Source organism: Canis lupus, chromosome 14 (assembly GCF_003254725.2).
Source record: "Canis lupus dingo isolate Sandy chromosome 14, ASM325472v2, whole genome shotgun sequence".
In the NCBI taxonomy this organism is placed as follows: Eukaryota; Metazoa; Chordata; class Mammalia; order Carnivora; family Canidae; genus Canis; species Canis lupus.
Genome location: NC_064256.1, coordinates 43160224 through 43183083, shown reverse-complemented (window position 1 = coordinate 43183083; position 22860 = coordinate 43160224). Strand labels below are relative to the sequence as shown.

The following is a 22860-nucleotide window of genomic DNA, read 5'->3' as shown; positions in this document are numbered from 1 at the left end:
AGCACTCCCACACACTTAATCTACCTTCTCTTTTGAAACTTCTAAGAGAACACTAGCAAGCAAAGCCACAAGGAAGGAAAATTTTTAAATAAATTTCCCTAAAACAATTTTTTGGGGGTCTTTTAAGGTTCCAGCACAGAATACATACAACAAAGAAAGTGTAGCTATTAAAAAACAAAAAACAAACAAAAAAAAAGTACAAGTGAGGATTCCTACACTGAGTTAATCCTCTGTAAAACGCAGTAAAGAAAGGAAATAATAAAAAAACAGAAAAGAAAAAAAGAAAGGAAATAATCATGCTTATCCTAAATAACAGAATAATTAAACCATGATTTATAATGATCCAATCCTGAAAACAGAAGAATTGGAGGTGATCTAAAGATGGAATACAGATAGAGTCCTATTTTCTAATTCTTTTTCTCCCTTCTCTGTTCACCACTCAATTATATTTTGGGTTGTGCTTGCATGCATGCATTGGGTGTGCTGAATGAAGGTGACATGAAATATCATGACTATCTCTAAACCACCCTTAAGATAAAGTTTAGTTCCTGGATAAATTCCTACCATAAAGACATATATTAGAACTAACAGCCTGCAATCATTAAACAGAATAGCTATTACATAAATCATTCCAAGGGATCTTCTTCACAGATCCTTCATATATATCATGGTACATATTCAGCCAGCCAAAAAAAATCAACAAGAAAACATTTCCTCATTAATTAGCTTTACTTACACATATGTAGGTAGAAAACTCTTGTTAAGATTGAGTTCATCTCAGATTCCCAAATGTTTTATAATCATTGGCAGAAACTTCATAAACTTTTCATTTTCCCTTTGTGGATTAAGCAAGAGGTTTAGTGGGCACTCTTAGTCTAGAAAATCAAAGCAGAGAAAAATCCAGGGTTCTTCACCCTAAGTCTTATTACTACTACAACAACGACGTGAGTTTCATCTGTCTTCCCAATCAGAGCAAAAGAAAATTTGAAATACTAAAACACAAGTAATATTATTCACACATCTATTCCTACCATTAGCGTGGAAGACAGTAAATCACTACAAAAGACCTCCCAAGAAAGCACTAAAAAGGCTTTTCTAGCATCCTATCTCACCAAATTCAGACATCAATCCTCCCCGAAAGGTGCAGAATGTTATCAAACTGGCAATCACAAGAAAATGTGAGCTCCATGCCAGCAATGTTTTGGTAAAACTAGCATCCCAATAAACTACAATCATCCCAGAGCAATACCTAAGTTAGCAAGAACTTACTCACTATATGTACTGTTGGCAGCATTCTCAGCACTTCACATGAACTATCTCATTTTAATGTTTTCCTGAACAGCTGAACATCAGCTAATAGATCCAAACTCTAGAAATACAACTACATTTTTTTTTAAAGATTTATTTACTTATTTGAGAGAGAGAAAGAGAGAGCTGGGGAAGTGGGGCAGAGACAGAAGAGGGAAGGAGATAATCTTAAGCAGACTCCCCACTGAGCCCGGAGCCTGACACAGGGCTTGATCCCAGGACCCTGAGATCATGAGCTGAAATCAAGAGTCAGACACTTAACCAACTGAGCCACCCTATAGCCTACACTTTTAGGGCTTATAGGTGCCCTGTAGGCTAGATTTTTATAACTAGACACAGCAACACAAAAATATACAATGGTATAAAGAGACCCAACCAGCAATTCTGCAAAAACGTTTATCTTGACAGTTTAAAAAAAAAAAAAAAAAAAGGTTTACAACAAGTTAAAAAAAAAAAACAAAGGTCCTTCTTGGCTGCTTTTCTCCACATTAATTACTATGGTAGAGCATCAAGCAATATCCACCAAAATCATTTGAGTGACCTCTTAATTCCAAGCAATGAAACTGAAACTATATCACCAAATCTCTACACCAGTTCCTCCCTAAATCTCCAGATCAAGTGAAAGTCATCTCAATAGATCCTGTTTGTATTGAGACTTGAGATACATATTTCTTCAGCTACAGAATCTCACTTCCTGTTTAGACAAAGCTGGGGGTGGGGAAGCATTCTTGACAGGAAAGTGTGATCAACACAATTAAATGCTGAAGATAGGTAAAATGATGATCATTGAAAAGTACCTGTTAGGGTTCCAGACAAGGGCAGTAGTAGAGCCAAAGGCAGAGAGCAGTGGAAAAAATGAATAAATGAGAAATGAGAAAGCGGAGACAATGAGAGGATAGGAGAAAACACTGAGCTGTAAAGGGAAAAACAGGCTGAGGGGAATGGGAGCTTGTGGGGGGCTGCATTCCAGACAAGGGCCCAAATCTGTCTTCATATAAATCAGATACTTCCATTCCTCTAAAACATCAGTTCCACAATTTCTTGGTCTTAGAACCTCTTTATACAGTTTAAAATTACTGAGGATCCCAAAAAGTTTTGTTGTTGTGGGCTATTTCTACCAATTTTTACTATATTAGAAATTAAAATGCAAATTTAAAATATTAATTCATTTAAATAATAAAAGCCCAATATGTGCCAATGTGCTAACAGTAACATTTCTGTGAAAATAATTGTATTTTCCAAAATGAAATAAAAAGTGAGAGTGGGTTTTATAATTTTGCAAATCTCTTTATTTCTAGCTTAACAGAAGATAGCTAGATTTGCATATCTGCCTCTCTTGCAATATACCATTTTAATGGTGAAGTATACAAAGAATATCTTAAGTTAGAAAAGGGAGAGTTTTAAAAGCTTTTTGAAATAACTGTGGATATTCTTCTTTTAGACTATACCAAAATTCTGACAAGTGGTAGTTTCTTAAAGGTTATTTCTAAAAGGTTACTAGCAATGTGAAATTGGAAGCTATACCAATGAACTTTTTATACTCTGTTATATTAAATCCATTAATGTATCTTAGACTCTGAATAAATCTTTTACCAATACTTGATTCTATAACATCATGCATTGATCATTTGGAAAATATTAGATAACTGAGTTATGTAGATCTTCTAGATACTGACCCATTTATTACACTATATCAAAAAAAGTACATTTGTTAATAACACTACTCATCCCATCAGAAAAGTCTGTTAAGTACTGTGAAGCTGCTAAGCTCATGCAGCAGCAGGTAAGGTTTCCAAAATTCTAAAATTAACCAAAAACCTGATTCAAGTATTGCCTACAAATACTATCAGTTGTTTTCTTGAAATCACAGGCACACTTCACTCATTTTTCAGAAAATGAATGCTTAGTATCCAAAGTGAATTAGACAAATAGTGTCCCATGAAAATAAGACAGTTGAGCTTGCAACTCAATCATACAAGTGTTTTTCCTCAATCATATTTCTGTATGCTTTATGCATATTTCCATTTTGTCACACAGAACACCAAAAAGGTGTATTAACAAAGGTCTGGATTTAATAAAATTAATAATTTTTGCTGCTCCATCAAAGACACTCTAAAGCAAAACAAAAAACAAATACTAAGGGATCCCTGGGTGGTTCAGCGGTTTAGTGCCTGCCTTTGGTTCATGGTGTGATCCTGGAGTCCCAGGATCGAGTCCCACATCAGGCTCCTGCATGGAGCCTGCTTCTCCCTCTGCCTGTGTCCCTGCCCCTCTCTCTGTCTCTCATGAATAAATAAATAAAATCTTAAAATAAATAAATAAATAAAACCTTAAAAAAAGACTGCTCCTTTTTTGAGTTATAATCTTTTTTGTATTAAAATACAATTTCTTTATAAAAAAAGGGGAAAGTAGATGGTAGTCTGAGGATTATACTAGTTTTTTTTTTTTTTAATTTTATTTGGTTAAAAAAAAATCTTATTTGGCAAAATGAAGGCTGGCCACACTGCTAATTCTCAACTTTTTTAAAAATAACATTTTATTTTATTATTTAAAGATGTATTTATTTTAGAGCGAGAGTGAGAGCACAAGCCAAGAGAGGGGCAGAAGGAAAGGAAGAGGACCTTAAGCAGACTGAGCATCAAGGAGCCTGACAGAGGGCTTGATTCCAAGACCTGAGCAGAAACCAACAGTCAGATGCTTAACCAACTGAGCCACCCAGGTGCCCTAATTCCCGACTTTTTTTTATAAATTCAGTTGCCCTGGGTGCCTGGCTGGCTCAGTTGGTGGACAATGCGACTCCTGATCTCAGGGTCCTGAGTTCCAGCCCTAAGTTGGGGATGGAGATTATATATAAATATATATAAATTATATATACCTTAAGTGCCCCAGGGCGCCCTTGATCAAACAACGAATGTGTTTTCTAGATGCTCTGAAGCCCTCCTACAAGTTCCACAACGAATTCTCCATGAAATAACTAAGAAAATGCCATGGGAAAATACATTTCGATCAATTAACAAGCCAAACCTTTAAAAAGCAACAGCATCCATGTAGTCAAGCAAATTTACATAAAACAGATGCCACTAAGAAGACCGGTTGTTAAGTGCCTTAAAAATCCCACTCCAAGAACATCTTCAATGGTGCAAACTTCACAAAGAATAGATGTCAAATGGATAGATGTGACAATGTCTCATTTCCTCATAAGCAACACAAAAAGAAAGAAAAGAAAGAAAGAAAGCTAGCTTTAATTAGATAATCTTTAAATTCTCTTCCAGGGCAGCCCGGTGGCTCAGCGGTTTAGCGCCGCCTTCAGCCCAGGGCCTGGTCCTGGAGACCCGGGATAGAGTCCCTCGTTGGGCTCCCTGCATGGAGCCTGCTTCTCCCTCTGCCTGTGTCTCTCTGCCTCTCTCTCTCTGTGTGTCTCTCATGAATGAATAAATGAAATCTTTAAAAAGAAAAAAAAAGAAAGAAAGAAAGAAAAAGTTAAATTCTCTTCCAGCTGACACTGGAATCTGCAATTCAATGTTCCAGGTAGCTAACCGATACACGTGTGGTCCTGGAGAAAGAGAAAAAGAACTCTAACTTACAAGAACTAACTTACATCTTCAGGGAAAAAAATCTGAAAAGTTCTCAAAACAAAACAAAAAACCGGAGCCAACATAAACAACACACTAAATAGTAATCACATCAGAAGGTCGTTGCAGGATCAAAGTTTACTTCAGTTAACTAGCTCCACAGTCTTACTACAACATGGTAAGGACACTTTTGCGCTGCAGTTTCAGGCTAACGTGGCAGAGGGAGGGGTTTGGGTGTGTGTTTTTCCAAATTAGATGTAGTCTCCCTCCTCAAGTAAAGGATATGGGGGGGGGAGGACTGAGAGTTACAGAAAGGACAAAGGAACCACACCTCATTTTATTTGGGTAGGGTGCCGTGGAGGGAAACAGAAAACAAGCATACACGGTAGTCTGATACCAACAACAAGGAAAAATTAAGCTTATAGTGAAATTTCAAGAGAAATACTTATTGGATCACAGGCTCTAAGTGGAGAGAAGTCGACATCACAAAGTGGCAGAAATCTGCTTAATTTTTGGCAACTCTGCTCAAAAAAAAAAATCATTTCCGAGGCAGGGTTCCACCCTCCAGAGCTAAGGCAAGTTATTGCATCAGGCACTCGCGCGGAAGAAACCCCGTTTGGTATTTTACTACTAGGTCACCGACACCCGAGTCCTGTGCCAAGTTTTTGGCTTTTTTTGCCTCACTGGATGTGAGCATCCACTCGAGCTGATCTTTTCCCTCGTCCTCCCTACATTCCAATATTCACGCCGCGCCCTAGGAAAAGGAGGCCTGTATTCAATCATCAAGCCCTCCAGCTCACGAAACTTCCTCCCACCCAACCCCCCCCCCCAAAAAAAAAATCAAAACATTTCAAAATGTTGTATAAGGAGGATGGATGGCTGACTTCGCCCAGGTAACTCAGCAACATTTTACAGTCCTCCCAGGTTTGCGATGCGTAAAGCTCACTCAATCCCAAATCGTCTGTCCCTTGGGAACCCGGAGAAGATGACAGGAGCGAGCGAAGGGCGACCAACTCCCATCACGATCAGAGAGAGAAGTTGGGACACCTCCTCTCCACGTTTCAACTTATTTTCCCAGCCTCCTATGTGGCTGAGACCTAAGCACCGAGTGAAGGGAGATGTCAAGGAGGAAACGCTTGATCCAAAGCATCCTGACGATTTAAAAAAAAAAAAGGGGGGGGGGTGTCCAGCAATAAGAAGACAGAACCGACAGCTCCGCTGTGACCCGGGATGAATCAGGACCTCGCCCCCCGGGTGGCACAAAGGGTACCGCAGAGGCCGGAACCCTGGAGCGGGGGATACTGGGCTAGGCCGGGGGTGGGGGGAGCGCGCGGGCTGCGGCCCCGCCCGAGGCCGGAGGGGCGCACACGCGGCCGCGGGCCGGAAGGAGAGCCGAGGGCGAGCGGAGGGCCGCGGGGGGTCGGAGGGCACCCCGAGGGGGCCCGCGAGGAAGGAGCCCGACGCACACGGGGACCCGAGTCCAGGGCGGCGGAGGCGACGAAGACCCCAGGGGACCAAGGGCCACCAGCGGATGAAGGAGAGAGGTACCTCGGGGCGGGGGGGCAGAGCCCGGGCCCCGGGGAGCCGCGGAATGCCTGTACCTGCTGGCGCACCGCGAGCCTGAGAGGGGCCAGCACCTCCTCAGCCCCGGCGCCGTCCATGCTGCTGCTCCGGGCGGCGGCGGCGGGGAAGGAGGCCGCGGCGCGGGCGGGCGCGCTGAGCGGCCGGCAGGGCGGGAGAGGAGCGGGCCGGGCCGGCAGCCGGGACGGCAGGGACAGCAGCAGCGCGGCGCGGGCGGCTCGGAGCAGCGCCGAACGCGGAGAGGGCATGAGCCGGCGAGCCTGGGCGGTCCGGGGCGGGCGGGCGGAAGCGGTGCGCAGGCGCGCAGGAGCGCACGCGCGCAGGGCCCGCCCCCTCCCACGAGCATGATGAAATCGCCGCGTAAACGCCGCGGCGCGCGCGCAGCCGCACATTCCGCACCCCACGACGCGGCGCCGGCTCGGCCGCCCGCAGATTCGACACGGGATGCGCCACCCTCTCTACCTTGGGCGCGCTGGAGGGCGGCGGGACCTCAGGGGACACCCGGGCGACAGATCTGCACGAAGATGGGCCGGGCCCCTCGCCAGCCACTCCGGTAGAGCGGACCGAGACGCGCGAGGACCTTCGCAGCACATAGGCTTGGGGCGCGGATGCTGGGGCTCGCCCGCGGGAATACACACGTCTGCCCGCGTGAAGCCTCCTAACACATCAGGGACGGAGAGTCCATGTTGCTCAAGCCCTCATGCTCCTCGTGTGAAGGCACAAAAGACGTTAATGATTTGCCCACTTTAATATACACCCCACCCCTGCCTCGACCTCATGGGAAGGGCTTTTTGGAGGTGAGCCCTGAGCAACCTTTGCAGGGTGAGCAGGATTTGAACCAGCAGAGATGAGGAAAGGCAAGAGGCAAAGAGAGGAGGAAAGACCAAGAAACAAGATAATGCAGGGAGGGGAGTGGAGCTGAGCATCCAGGTGCCTGCGATTCCCTCCGCCCCCCTCCACCAGGCCTTGCCTCCGCACACCTGCCGCACCTGCCCCTGCCGCACCTGCCAGTCCTGTGCTCGGGGCTCCCCCACCCCAAGTCATGGATGACTTGCCAGACATGGCTTTCTTCCCTGGCTTCTGACCCCAAACGCGGGTCAGCAGGCAAAGCTGGAGTCCCTTTCCAGAGAGGGAATAGGAAATTAAAGAAAGGGTTGGTTTATGGAAATAGCATTGTGCACAACCACTAGGATGTCTAAAATGAAAGTGATAGAAAAATGCCAAGTGAGGCTCTGGGACTGTCCCACACTGCTGAGAGGACTGTGGACTGATACAGCCGCTCTAAGGAACTGTTTGATGGCGTCTACTAAAGCCAACCATACACACATTGCCTGTGACCAACAGTTTCCAAATTCCCAGGAGTTTGGGAGAGAGTAGACAGGCTCACCAGAATGGGGTTGCCTGTTGCCTTTCCCAGTACTATCGAAGTCCATATTCTCTTCCTGTTCCCATTCGTGGTTCTGGAAAAGTACTGACAGTTGAGCATAAGCAGGGCAGGTGCAGGAGAACCTTCTGTAATATTAAGCAATTTGTACTTTTAAAACTTTTATGTCAAGATTTGGTATTTATCACAATTATTTGGGTTTATTTTATTTTATTCTATTTTACTTTAAGACTTCGTAATTAATTATTCACAAGAGAGGCAGAGACATAAGTAGGCTCCCTGTGCAGAGCCTGATGCAGGACTTGATACCAGGACTATGGGATCAGGACCTGAGCCAAAGGCAGATGCTCAACCACTGAGCCACCCAGGCCAGGCGCCCCATATCTGGCTTCATTTTAATAGATAATTTTGAATTTAATGTTTTTAAAGTTGGAAAACAACTTTAACTTGTACATATACTTTTATTTACATTTTTATTAAAACGTATTCAAATTCTGTGTATTTTAAATATAATTCCATATGTATTTGTTGTACTTTAGATCAATAATGTCTCATGGGTTTTCTCGTGAGGACAGTCCCAGCTCTAGTCTCCAAATCTGTTTTCCCCCCTCCAGTGCATCTCCCTACTGCTGCCTCAGTGATTATTTCTAAAAGGCAAAGCTGTGCATCTTGCTCATCTGCTCAGGACACTTCAGTAGGTCCACATGGCCCTTAGCAGAATTCCCTAAGTGGTTTCCCATAGGAAGCTACATCTACAAGACAATAAAAATAGGTTATATTCACTGAAGGTGTACTATGTACAAATTAACATTCTAACTCACCTCTTGTAAATTTATTCACAATCTGATGAAATAGACTCTGTAGTAATTCCCATTTCATAGGTTCAAGATTCAGAGCACTAAGATATAAGTAACTTGGCCATGGTCATATAACTACTGAGTGGAGGACCAGAATGTGAGCTGGGAGCAGAGGCCGTTTTAACATGTAACTTAATGAAGTTCGGTTTGTCTCTTTTCTTTTCCTTTGCTCATTTATTTTGTTTCTTAAATTCCAAATATGAGTGAGACCATGTGGTATTTTCTTTCTCTGACTTATTTTACTTACCGTTATACTTTCTAGCTCTGTCCTTGTTGCAAATGACAAGATTTCATTCTTTTCTTTTTATAGCTGAATAATATTTCATTGTATATATATCCACCACATCTTCTTTATCCATTCACTTATTAAGGGACAATTAAGGGACACTTAGGCTGTTTCCCTAATTTGGTTATTATTAATAATGCTGTGATAAACATAGGAGTGCACATATCCCTTCGTATTAGTATTTTTATATTTTGGGGGTAAATACCCAATAGTGTGATTATTGGATCATAGAGTAGTTCTATTTTTAATTTTTTGAAGAACCTCCATACTATTTTTCACAGTGGCTACACCAGTTTGCATTCCCAACAGCAGTGCAAGAAGGTTCCTTTTTTTCCACATCCTCACCAACACTTGTTTCTGGTGTTTTTTATTTTAATCATTCGTCTGTTGGCCATCTGTATGTCTTCTTTGGAGAAGTGTCTATTCATGTCTTCTGCCCTTTTTTTAATTGCATTATTTGGTTTTGGGGTATTGAGTTGTATCAGTTCTTTTTTTTTTTTTTTTTTGTATTTTATGCTTTAGGGAGAAAGACTTTTTTTTTTTTATTGTAGCTCAGTTTGCCAGCATATAGCATAACACCCAGTGCTCATCCCATCAAGTGCCCCCTTCAGTGCCCGTCACCCCCGCCCACCTCCCTTTCCACCACCCCTTGTTCGTTTCCCAGAGTTAGGAGTCTCTCATGTTATGTCTCCCTCTCTGATATTTCCCACTCATTTTCTCTCCTTTCCCCTTTATTCCATTTCACTGTTTTTTATATTCCCCAAATAAACGAGACCATATAATGTTTGTCCTTCTCTGATTGACTTATTTCACTCAGCATAATACCCTCCAGTTCTATCCACCTCTGGAGGCAAATGATAGATAGTATCAGTTCTTTATATATTTTGGATACTAACCCTTCATTTGCGAATATCTTCTCCCATTCTGTAGGTTGCCTTTTAGGTTTGTTGATTGTTTCCTTAGCTGTGCAGAAGCTTTTTATTTTGATGTAGTCCCAATAGTTTATTTTTTCATTTATTTCCCTTGCCTCAGGAGGCATACCTAGAAAAATGTTGCTACAGCCAATTTCAGAGATTACTGCCTGTGCTGTCTTCTAGGATTTTTATGGTTTCCGGTCTCACATTTAGGTCTTTAATCCATTTTATTTTTTTTAAGATTTTATTTATTTATTAGCGAGAGAGAAAGAGGCAGACGGACTTGATCCCAGGTCTCCAGGATCAGGCCCTGGGCTGAAGACGGCGCTAAACTGCTGAGCCACCCGGGCTGCCCTCTTTAATCCATTTTAAATTTACTTGTAAGTCATCCAGTTTCATTCTTTTGCATATAGCTATTCAGTTTTCCCAACACCGTTTGTTGAAGAGACTGTCTTTTTCCCATTGTATATTCTTTTCTGCTTTGACCATATAATAGTGGGTTTATTTCTGGGTTTTCTATTTCTGTTCCATGGGTCTCACCCCGAGATTGTTTTCTTGATTTCACTTTCTGCTGCTTCATTGTTGGTATATAGGAATGCAACATGGGGCGCCTGGGTGGCTCAGTCGGTTAAGTGTCTGCCTTCGGTTCAGGTCATGATCCTGGGTCCTAAGATGGAGCCCTGCATCAGGCTCCTGCTCAGCAGGGAGTCTGCTTCTCCTTCTGTCCCTCCCCCCCACTCATGCTTGCACTTGCTCTCTCCCTCTCTGAAATAAATAAAACCTTAAAAAAAGGAATGCAACAGATTTCTGTACATTGGTTTTTATATCCTACAACTTTATTGAATTCACTTATTGGTAGTCTTTTGATGGACTCTTTAGTTTTCCTATAGGTGGATTTCTCAGATTTCACTACTGAGTGTGATGTTTGCTATGGGTTTTTCATGTAAAGACTTTATTATCTTTTTTTTTAAGATTTTACTTTTTTATTCATGAGAGACACAGAGAGAAGCAAAGACATAGGCAGAAGGAGAAGCAGACCCCTGTGGGAGCCTGATGTCAGACTTGATCCCAGGATCCTGGGATGATGACCTGATCCGAAGGCAGACACTCAACCACTGAGCTACCCAGGTGCCCCAGACTTTATTATCTTGAGATATGTTCCCACTAGACCTACTTTGCACAAGATTTTTTTTTGTCACAAATGGATATTTTACTTTGTGAAATGCTTTTTCTGCATCTATTGAAATGATCATATAGTTTTTATTCTTTTTCTTATTGATGTGACATGTCACACTGATTGTTTTGCAAGTATTAAACTACCTTTATCCCAGGAATAAATCCCACTTGATTGTGGTATATGTTTTTTTTTTAAATATAATGTTGGATTCCCTTTGTTAATATTTTGTTGAGGATTTTTGGATCTATATTCATGGGAGATATTGGCCAGTAGTTCTCTTTTTTGTAGTATCTTTATCTGGTTTTGGTACCAGGGTGATACTGGCCTCATAGAATGAATTTGGAAGTTTTCCTTCTTCTTGTATTTTTTTGGAATAGTTTGAGAAGAATAGGTATTAACTCTTTAAATGTTTGATAGATTTCTCCTATGAGGTCTTCTGGTCCTGGACTTTTGTATTCTGGGAGTTTTTTTGATTACTGATTCAATTTCATTGCTGATAACTGGTCCATTCCAATTTGCTATTTCTTCCTGCTTTCATTTTGGTAGGTTATATGTTTCTAGGAATTTATCCATTTCTTCTAGATTGTCAGTTTGTTGGCCTATAGGTTTTCATAGTATTCTGTTACAATTGTTCATATTTCTTTGGTGTTGGTTGTTATTTCTCCTCTTTCATTAGTGATTTTGTCTATTTGGGTCCTCTCTCTCCTTCTCTCGCTCTCTCGCTCTTTTTTTTTTTTTTTTTTTTTTTAATGAGTCTTGGTAGAGGTTTCTCAATTTTGTTAATCGTTTCAAAGAACCAGTTCCTGGTTTCTTTGATCTGTTGTATTTTTTTAGTTTCTATGTCATTTATTTTTGTTCTAAACTTCCTCTTGCTGGGTTTGGGTTTTGTTTGTTGTCGTTCCTGAAGACTATTCTCAGTTTACATGATTTTCTTTCCTCTCCTTTGCTCAGCTTGGTTACTTTCCAATACTCTGCCTTCCAGTTCATAAATTCATTCCTCTACTTCATTTAGCCTCCTACTTATTCCATCAAGTATATTTTTTATTTGATTTGCTGTGTTCTTGATCTCTGATTGGTTCTTTTTTATCTCTGTGTTAAGGGTCTCACTGATGTTTCCCTACTCTTTTCTCAAGTCCAGAGAGTATCTTTATGATCATTATTTTTAAATCTCTATCAGACATATTATTTACATCCATTTCACTTTGGTCTCTTGCTGTCGTTTGATCCTGTTCTTTTGCTTGGGAGATATTTCTCTGTCTCCTCATTTTGTCTTTTTCTTTTTGGTTGGTTTTGTGTGTGTGTGTGTGTGTGTGTGTGTGTGTGTGTGTGTGTGTTAGGAAAGTCAGCTACTTTTCTGGTTTTTAACAATAACAGCCTTATGAAGAAGAGGTCCTGTAGTGCCCTGCAGTGTGGTGTTCCAGTTCCCCAGGGCGTGGCACTTCAGGGAGTATCTCCTAAGTGTGTTGCCTGTGCTCTGCTGTTGAGTTTTCTCCTCTTTTTCCTTCATCCAGTTATTTGCAGAGGCTCTCTTTGCCTATTGTGGGGAGTGTTTGGTCCCCAGCAGGAATGGGTTGCATTTTATCAAGGTGTGGGGTGGTCTGCTTGTGAAACAAGATATACACCCACTGCAGCTGGAACTGAGATCTTGCAAAATGAACAAGTCTAGAGATGTGTTGTTAGCCGGATTTGCACAGGTCTGGTGAGCATAGATTAAGGTGAGCGTGACTGGAAAAGGCAGATCTGTTAGATGGTGTTGGGGGGTGCTGGTGCAAGCAGGTTAAGTAGAGAGTTTTGTTGAGGTTTTGCTGCCTGCAGGTAGCCATTGTTTATGCTGAGGGGCACAAGAGGAAAGTAATGCCTGCCAGCTCCTTTGTTCCTAGAGGGGTCTCCCTGTGACCCTTCTCTCTCTAGGCCACACTTTGAGATAAGCAAATCACTCTCCCTCTCATCTGCAATCACCTTCCCTCTCATCTACCCCTGGCATTTTTTAAACTGATAGGTCTATGCTGCATCTGCATAGGCTGTTGTCATACTATCTCTTTAAGGATAAGGAGTCCACTTCCTAACCCTCTCCAGGCTCCCCCAGAGCTGAGCCTGCAGATTTTTAATTTCTAGGCTTTAAATCCTGCTGGTTGTAAGAACCCATGAAACTGTCACCTCTGTCTTTCAAAAGCAAATGTTGTGGGGATTTATTCTTCCTGTTTATGGGCTCTCTGCTGTGATAGTCTGTTTTCCGTCCTTTTCCATGTCACTGACTTCTTCCCCGTCTCAGATGGCTATGGTCCGTTTTGCTTCCAGACTGCGTCTTTACCCTTCCTGCCTTCTTTGATGAGGCCTCTTCTCAACCTTTGGTTGTGGAGTTTGTCTGCCAGTCTTCAGATTGTTTTCAGGGTTATTTATGCTGCTGTGAGTGTTACCTAGTTGTATGCTTGGAACAGGGTAACCTTATGGTCCTCCTGCTCTACCATCTTCCCCAACACTAATTGTTAAATGGAAGAAAGCTCACAATATTTATTTCACCATTGATCAGATACAGTGCTTGTGTTGCAAATAAATTGACTATATTAGTGTAAGGCCATTTCTGTGATCCTTGTTCTATTCTAGTGATCCATCTGTCTGTCAACCTTTATGCCAATATCACACTTTCTTGACTGCTGTTGCTTTAGAGTAAGTCTTGAAGTCAGATAATATACATTTTCCATCTTTCTTTCTTTTTCAAAATTGTTTTTGACTATTCCAGGTCCTTTCCATTTTTGTATAAATTTTAGAATTGATTTGTCAATTAAAAAAATATTTCGGGAGAAATGACAGCTTAATACAGGCTTTGGGTGTCTTTTGTTAAATTTATTTTTAAGTGTTTTATTTGTTAGCTCTGAGTGTTAATTTTGTTTTTCAATGGTTTGTTACTAATGTTTAGAAATATAATTGATTTTGTATAGTGATCTTTCATTTACTAATTTTAGTAGTTGGGTTTTTTTTGGTAGATTCCTTGGGATTTTCTACATTAATAATCATGTCATTTGTATATAGAATCAGTTTTACTTCTTCCTCTCCAATCTTTACACTTTTTTTTTTAACTTGCCTGGCTGTATAGTCCACGTCATCTTGTACAATAATGAATAGAAGTGGTGAGGATGGGGTACCTATCAGCTCAGTCGGTTAAGTGTCTGCCTTTGGCTCAGTTCATGATCCAAGGTCCTAGGATCGAGCCCCACATTAAACTCCCTGCTCAGTGGGGAGTCTGCTACTCTCTCTTCCTCTTCCCCTCCCCCGTCCCTCTCTGCTCATACTCTCTCTCACTCACTCTCTCTCAACCAAATAAATAAAATATTAAAAAAAGACTTATTTAATTTCCATATATTGAAAACTTTAAACATACACTATTATATTTTTATTTTTGCTTTCTAGCTTTATTCCCATGTGATTAGAGAAAAACATTTGAAATTTATCAACTTCAGTAAATTTTGTGACCCAGCATATGGCAGTACCTTGGTGAATGTTCCATATGTACTTAAAAAGAATATGCATTACATAGTTGTTATGCATAACATTTTATAAGGGTCAGTTAGATAAGGTAGTTGATAATGTTTAGATAAGGTAGCTGTTCAGATCTATGTCTTACTATTTTTTTGTCTAGTTCTATAAATAACTGAGAGAGGATGTTAAAGCCTCTGATAGTAAATTTGTCTATTTTTACCTTTTGTTCTCTTGTGTTTGCTTCATGTATTAACTTTATTAGTCATATACACATTTATAATTGTTACATCTTTTTGCTGATACTTTTGTTATTATAAAATGTTCATCTCTAAATATATCTCTATCTTTAAGTCTACTTAGTCTCATATTAAGATAGCCACTGAAGCTTTTTTATAATCAGTGCCAAGGGCTAATGAGGAGCTGAGTCCTCTTGCCATAAGCCTTATGTGTGGACCACCCAGGAGTCATGCCTTCCAGCCCCCATCCAGCCTTCAGATGACTGCAGCCCCAGTCAACATCTTGGATCTAACCATATAGGAGAAGGTCCTGCCCAGAACCACCTAGCTGAGCTGCTTCCAAATTTCTGATATATGGAAAATGTGAGATAATAGATGTTTGTAGCTCTTTAAACTGCTGAGTTTGGGGATAACTTGTTACACAACAACGGATAACTAATACAGGGTTCTTCCCTGAACTGGTTGTACAGTCCCTTTTTTTGAGAAATGAGTGACCAAACTGCTGGCTTTCAAGGAACCTTCTGAGGCTTTGACAGTGATTGTCACTGCAGTGAGAATAATATACTCCCTGAATCTTTTTACTACAGAAAATCCAGGTACCTATCACATTCAGTAAACATTTATCCCTTTACCTAAGAAACAGAAAACTCCACAGCTTGATTTTCTGGGCCTTTTTTACTTAGGTGCAGGGAGCTACAGTGGAGGCTAAAGCAGAGAGATGCCCTGAAGATGATTATAAATATAGGGTGAGTGAACCTGGCCTGTGATCCAGGTGGTCTGGCTTCCATAATTCTCTTGCACTGACTCTCCTTTCTGGCCCCTAAACCATTGACAAAGTTTTGCGTCAACTTCCAGCCTCCCTTAGCAAAGATTTGTTTCAGGCTCTGTTATCCAACAACAAGGATGTAAGGATGTTTCCTTGAAACCTTAGTGATAATGTCCATGGCTAAGGCAGGGTAATTTATTGTAAGATTAATTTCTGTTTGATTTCACTGGCGTAGAAGCATCAGGAAAAAAAGAGAACAGCTTCTGTCCCCTTCCTCCTTGATTCCCAGGGCATAGGTAAAGGAAGATTTAATCTTCTAAAACTCTGAAATTAGGAGCCAGGGGATGATCTGCACTTAAGGCTTGTACAGTGAGAAGCAGAAGTGGCTAGAGTAGTAAGATTTTCTCTGAAATGAGGAATAGACATCTATGGACCCATAAGAAATGGAGACCAGCAACTGTTCCCAAAAACCATCTGGTCACAGTGCTAGGGTCTCAGTGAGAGGTGGTTAATGTGACACCGATAGGGGGACTGGATCCAAGTGCTAGGACTTGGCTTTGAAAGGATTCTTTGCTCCAGCTTGGCACAAAAGTGACCAAACTGTTGGCCTTCAAGTCACCCCCTAAGGATTTGGACAGGGAATGTCCAGTGGTGAGGCAGTGTCTCCACTAAAACTTCTGTGATGCTTAAGAGCCCTGATGCCTGTCACATAGTTACTCAGTAAACATTTACCAAGCACCTACTCTGTGCCAAACATTGTTCTAGATACTGGAGGAACAGATCGAACACAACCAACAAATTTCCTCTTCATAGGAACTTAGATGCTTTGAAACCAAGTGCACAATATGAAAGTAAGCTGGTTAGGGATGCCCGAGGGGCTCAGTCAGTTAAGCATCTGACTCTTGTTTTTGGCTCAGGTCATAATCTCAGGTTCCATGCTGGGCCTAGAGTCTTCTTGAGATTTTTTCTTTCTCCCTCTCCATCTGCTCCTGCCCCCCATTCATTCTCTCTCTCTCTCTCTAAAATAAAATAAATAAAATCTTTTAAAAAATAAGCTGGCTAATAAATAATTTCAGATAGTGATAAGGACTCTAAAAATAATAAAGCTGGGAGGGGCACCTGGGTGTCTCAGTCAGTTAGGTGTCCAACTTTTAATTTCAGCTCAGGTCATGATCTCAGGGTTGTGAGATCAAGCCCCACATCAGGCTCCACGCTAAGCATGGAGTCTACTTGAAATTCTGTCTCTCCATCTACCCCACTCTCTCTCTCTCTCCACCTCTCTAAAAAGTAATAATAATAGGGGTGCCTGGGTGGCTCAGTCAGTTAAACCTCTGTCTTCAGCTCAAGTCATGATCCCAGGGTCCTGGGATAGAGCCCCACATCAGTCTCCCTGCCTGGCAGAGATCCTGCTTTCCTTCTCTGTCTGCTGCTTCTCCTGCTTGTGTTCTCTCTCTCTCTGTCAAATAAATAAATAAAATCTTTAAAAAATATTAATAATAATAAAGCAGGGAAATTTGGAAAATCATGATATGGGATGAAGCTAGTCTTTACATAGATGGTCAGGTGTCTCCAAGCAGGTGACATTTGATCTGAGATAATAGAGATAACAAGGAATCAGCCATGAGAAGCTCTAAAATAGTGGCATGTGCAAAGGCCCTGAGGCAGGGACCTACTTAGCTTGCATAAAGAATAGTTAAGAAAACCCATGTGTCTGTAATGTTGTGAATGAAAAGGAGAAAGATATGAAATAAGATCAGAGAAGTCAACAAAGTCCAGATCATATAGATATTATAGGCCATGATTTTTAAAGAATGCTATTTATTTCACCTGCAAGGGGGAGTTGCTAAAGCATTTTAAGCAGGGGAGTAAATGGTCTGACATCTGTTTTAAGATGATCATTTTGGCTGTGTGTGAAGATTGGGCTGGAGTGAGACTTTCCTTTGGGGAGTTCTGGAACCATGCTGACAAGAGTCCCCTGTACTCGTGGAGCCATTTGCCATAGTGTGTGGGCTGCACTCGGTCCTTGGCAGGGAGAGCCTGCAGGAGGCATGCCTCAGCACCAGCTCTGTCATAGATTTCCAAGGGCAGCAGGAGGGGTCCTTGGTCAGCGACACTCCCTGTAGTAGGAGCTCTGTAAGGCACATTTTGATGGGGCCTCACCTCCCATCAGATCAACATTTAACTCAGGTTTTTTTTTTTTTTAAAGATTTTATTTATTTATTCATCATACACACACACACAGAGGAATCCTGGCAGAGGGAGAAGCAGGCTCCTGGCAAGGAGCCCAATGTAGGACTCGATCCCAGATCTCGGGATCACGTCCTGAGCCAAAGGAAGATGCTCAACCGCTGAGCCACCCAGGTGTCCCAAACCCAGGTTTAGATTTAGTTTTGTCTTGTCCCTCTGGATCCTTTGAGTTCCAGCCAATGGAACACAATTGAATTTGCCGCATGCTACTTCCCAGCCTCACCTAGCGGAACTCCCGTGTGCCGTCCTTGTGCCCTTCCCTCTCTGTTGGCTGGAGATTGTTATCCACATGTTAAATAAAGACAGCAGAGCCTGGTCCCTGAGTAACTGTGTGAACAGAGCCCATTGCTCCACCTTTTCCTGATAAGCTCTTTAAACTGTTGACAGGAGCGAAAAGTAAATCTCTATTGCATTTGAGCTGTGATACATTCTGGTCCATTCGTTAGAGCCACAAGCTCACCAGAGTTACTACACTGCTGTGGGCCAGCTATGAAAAAGATGGTAAAGAGACCCAAGACACAGAAGAAGGGGGAGAGATCAAAGAGAGCATTTGATTTACAGAAGTTCTGTGGATACATGAGTTTTTAGGAGAATGGAGTTGGCCTGTACTGGGATCACTCACGGCTGATGGGCAGTTATCCTGTGTGAGTGGACTGACAGGTGGTCCTGGTACCTTCTCTGGGCCAGTATCTCCCTAGCTTTCTCATGCCCCTACTTGCAGTGAGATACCCACCCCTTCTCTTTTGCCTTCTTCTCCTGCTGTTTGTCTTCCCCTGCTCCCAGAGCTCCAGCCCATGCCTCTAGGATCCTGAGGGATGCTTCCCAGACCTTGGTAAGAGGGAGGAGTCTCCTGTCTAAGCCCAGCTCTTCCCCTAACTCTGTCTTTTGTTTTCAACAAGGCCTTTCATCTCTCTGGCCTCAGTCTCCCTCTCTAAACAATAAAGGGGGGGCAGCCTGGGTGGCTCAGCGGTTTAGCGCCTGCCTTCAGCCCAGGGTGATCCTGGGGATCCCAGATCGAGTCCCACGTCAGGCTCCCTGCATGGAGCCTGCTTCTCCCTCTGCCTGTGTCTCTGCCTCTCTCTCTCTCTCTCTCTCTCTCTCTCTGTGTGTGTGTGTGTCTGTCATGAATAAATAAATAAAATCTTAAAAAAAAAAAAGTAAACAATAAAGGGGGCTGGACCTGCTGACTTCTGGCCCTTTCCCACTCTCACTATGGGTTTATGAACTTGTGACTTAGGGAAACACGTCTGTAAGAAATGGAAGGAGAGCAGGTTCCCCTCTGTCCAGCAGAGGGGACCAGTTCCTCACAAACTAGCACCTAGGAAGCGATCGAGCTGTCAGGTGCTTGCAGGCCCGTCCTTCAGAGGCTTTCAGAGCAGAAAGGAGCCAGAGGTCTGAGCATGAGAGAGCCCCTGCACCAACATGGTGAGCTCATGGAAGCCCGCCAAGCCCTTCTCCGCTCTATGAGAAGTCATTCAGGCCCGTCAAGCCTCTCCTGCAGAGAAGGGGTGGGGCAGTCACCAAATATTCGTGGGGCTCTGACTTTGCCAGTTTGATGGGAAGGAGGAAGCTTATGTAAGCTAGAAAGACAAGACAGGCAAAAACAGACCAACAGGAGGATCCCTGGGTGGCTCAGTGGTTTGGCACCTGCCTTCAGCCTAGAGCCTGATCCTGGAGTCCCAGGATCAAAAAAAAAACAAAAACAAAAACAAAAAAAACAACAAAAGCCTCACCAAAGCTTTTACTCCCAGATTGACAAGTCTGCAGCAGAACGGGTCTTCAGACTTTGGGTTGTAGTTTGAATTGTGCCTCTTCAGAACATCAGGCCACCTCAGAATGTGACCTTATTTGGAAGGAGGGGTCAGTGCAGATAGAATTAGTTGAGTTCATACAGGAGTAGGGTGGACCCTTAATCCAATATGACTGGTGTCCTGATAAAATGAGGGGAATTTGGACACAGAGGGAAGATGGCCATGTGAAGATGGAGGCAGAGGTTGGAATCATGCCACCAGAGGCCAGGTAACCCCTGGAGCTGCCAGAGGCTGGGAATACCTCCCATAGAAGCTTCAGAAGGAGCATGGGCCCTGCCAATGCTACGAGCCTCCAGAACTGTGAGATGATACATTTCTGTTGTTTAAGTCACCCAAATTTGGGGTACTCTGCTATAGCAGCCCTAGCAAACCAGCATACTTGGCCTCTCATCTTCCACGGCAGAGGCGGTGCATTGGCTCCGTCCCACCTCTGCAGCAGGATTTGTCGGATTGCACAGCGTTTGTTGCTGCTACTGGTTTCAGTTTGTGCACCGCTACTGGACTGCTCTTGTGGGCATTTGAGCTGCAGTCCCTACTTCATACTTCCTTGAGGAGATTGGGAGAAAGAGCCCCTCTGCCTCCTCCCAAAGGCCTTTCAGATGGGCTATTTGTTCCCCCACTGGGCTTCCTGTCCACACAGGGCAGCTTTGATGCAGAGAAGGTTCTTTATGTTGGGCAAAAATATGCCTCCCTACAACTTTCGGCCTGCCAGTCCTTGCTGTGTACTCTAGGGCCACAAAGATCCCTCTGTATTCTCTGCCTTTAACATTTCCACACAGGAGCCTTTTAGCCTTAAAAATTGTCTAATCCCAGATCCCTCAGAACGTCCTCATTAATATGGTTTCCTGATGGCCACCTTACCTAGACAATTCCAGTTGTTAAACTCTCCCCTGTAGTTAGGGACCAAGACTAGACATGATACACCTGGTGTGTGTTCTAACCAGAATCAAGGGGCCAAGAGCATCACCTTCCTGGTTATGAATTCAATACCTTTGATGATGCAGCCTAAGGCCACTTGAAAGACTATGACTATTACGATTTCAGGAGAGGGATGAGAAATGATAAGTTCCTTGGCCACCAGGAACACTTCCACGGATACAGAGGTGTGTTGTGAGGATGATAAACTGCCTGCCGAGGAAGGAGTGATATCCGTCCAGGTGCTCAAGCCAGAATTCTTGCTTCTGAACTTGACCCTTTTCTCTACTTTTGCTATCGAATATAGTTCTATTTTATATCTCTAAGTCTCTCTGAAATCTGTTTCTTCTTTCCCACCACCCCGTCATCTCTTTTAGAATCCCTGCAATAAGTTTCCCTGTCTTCACACATACACACAACACCTACCCACCCACCCCCATGTTTTCAGGATAAAGCTCAGTGTCACTAGGGCCTGTGTCCCAGCCTCACTCCACACGCATCATATGATCCAGTCTTACTAACTTACAAGAGGAGTGGTCGTTCACCTTTGGCCTCTGCATATACTCCTACCTGGAACATTTTCTTTCATCTCACTTTCCCCACCACACCTCTAATTTCCTCAGTCCCTCCCACCTAGCACATACCTTCTACCAGGAAGAGTCCTTGGATACAAATAGGATCCCGTTCAGGTCAGGCTTGCCCCAGTGGCAGGACATGTATTAGGGCAACAGCAGGAGGACTCACAGAGTCAGCAGGAGCCTAGAGATGAAGCTCAAGAATGAAATTGCTCTGAATGGCCAAGAAGCAAAGGCCAGTGTACGAGTTAGGTTATGAGACTGATGCGCTGCCTGCTGCGCTAAGAAGGCATCAGGTATGTTAGTTAGGACTTGCCTTTGACCATAAGTCCTAGAGACGTGAAAAACAGATACAGAACAATAAGTGCTCTATTTTTCTACCACCTAAAAAGAAGCTCAAAGAACATGGAACAGCCCAGCATATTGGTAGCCTTCCCGGCAGCCATGTGCAACAACTTCTGACATCTCATTGACAAGAACTGGGTCATTCGATGTGATGGTTAATTTCATGTGTCAACTTGGCTAGGCCATGGTATTCAGATATTGGGTCAAACAGATCTGGATGTTGCTGTAAAGGAGTTTTTATATAAGAGCAACATTTAAATCAGATTGGTCAAGTGAACCTCCATAACGTAGGTACACCTTACCCCATCCATCAAAGGCCTTCGGAGAAAGAGGCCCTCTGAGGATTTGGTCTATGGGCTGTACTTCGGAAACCTCGGTCTGAGGTTAGCAGACAAGGAGATAGAAAGTACAGTGTAAGGGGCCAAAGGGGAGGGGAGGAAACTAGTGTGAGAGCAGAGGGGGATCTGGGCAAAAAGGAGCCCTTTACATCATCCAGGGACAGATGAAAGGAGAGTCTTTGTTGTTGCTCCACAGTTTACCTGCATGGAAAAAAAGGGTGAAAAGGTCTGTTTAGCTGGAAAGGTGTCTCTGCCATCTCAGGGTGGGCCCAGCATCTGTCCTGCTGGCCAGATGCCAAAATGCATTCAGCTCACTGTGATTTGTTCCTCCTGAAAACAGCAGGTGGAGAAATCTCTCTCTCAGCACCATGGCAACCAGATCTCATTCTCCTGTAACAGGAGAATTGGCAAGTGCACCCCTGCAGGTGCTGATCCATTAGTGTGCAGCTATGCTCCTTTCAAGGCCAGGCCATGGGTTGAGTGGTTGGAATGCGAAGATGCATAAACTGAAGCCCCCACTTGAAGGGAGTACAGAGGCTGGCAGAGGAGATGGAGATGCACAGCCAACTGTATACTAAGGAATCCAGAGAAGGGATGGACCCAGTGTTGCCCAAGCAGCTCCTCCTCCCTGGGACCCAGGAACTGACCTGCTGGGCTTCTCCGAAGAGCTGAGCTTGACTTGAATTTGAGTCAGTCACAGTTGGTCAAGGCCCAAGGAAGAAACCAACTTGGGAAGGGCTTCCCCCCTGCTGAGACTCAGACACCCCTGGGGAGACATTCTGTGGCCCTTCTCCCTCCCCCACACAGGTGCAGTTTCAGAGAGCACAGGTCACTCCAGGTTGCTGTTGAATTTGATTTGGATCATGGTTGCATCGGTTTGGTTAAGGAATGTGAACAGGTCTCTGATTGCAATACACAGCTTCACCCAAGGCCACCTGGGCATCAGGAGAAGCAGGTGAATTTGTATCAGTTGGGTAGACACGAGGTTGTCCCAGTTGGGTGTTTGAGTAGTGTTCAGAGGTATGTTTGGGGATGCTATCAGAGTACCTGGCACAGAGGAATACTCGAGAA

At 43.3% G+C, this 22860-nt stretch overlaps 1 protein-coding gene and 1 long non-coding RNA gene across 5 annotated transcripts in view; one reads left to right on the top strand and one right to left on the bottom strand.

Annotated features, from left to right (window-relative positions):
• Window positions 1–6765, bottom strand: part of GARS1 (glycyl-tRNA synthetase 1) — a 43712-nt gene extending 36947 nt beyond the window's left edge. Inside the window, exon 1 of one of the 2 annotated variants that reach the window (XM_049093767.1) lies at window positions 6482–6765. In XM_049093767.1, coding sequence (XP_048949724.1) covers window positions 6482–6709 — 228 coding nt within the window. In that variant the 5' untranslated portion in view covers window positions 6710–6765. Of the gene's footprint in view, window positions 1–736; window positions 842–6481 lie in introns of those variants that run through there. The other variant, XM_049093768.1, reaches the window with a different exon arrangement.
• Window positions 6232–22860, top strand: part of LOC112670668 (uncharacterized) — a 34365-nt gene continuing 17736 nt past the window's right edge. For 2 of the 3 annotated variants that reach the window (XR_003143132.3, XR_003143133.3), the window contains exons 1-2: window positions 6232–6424; window positions 15476–15538. This is a non-coding gene — a long non-coding RNA (uncharacterized LOC112670668). The remainder of the gene's footprint in view (window positions 6425–15475; window positions 15539–22860) is intronic. The other variant, XR_004804557.2, reaches the window with a different exon arrangement.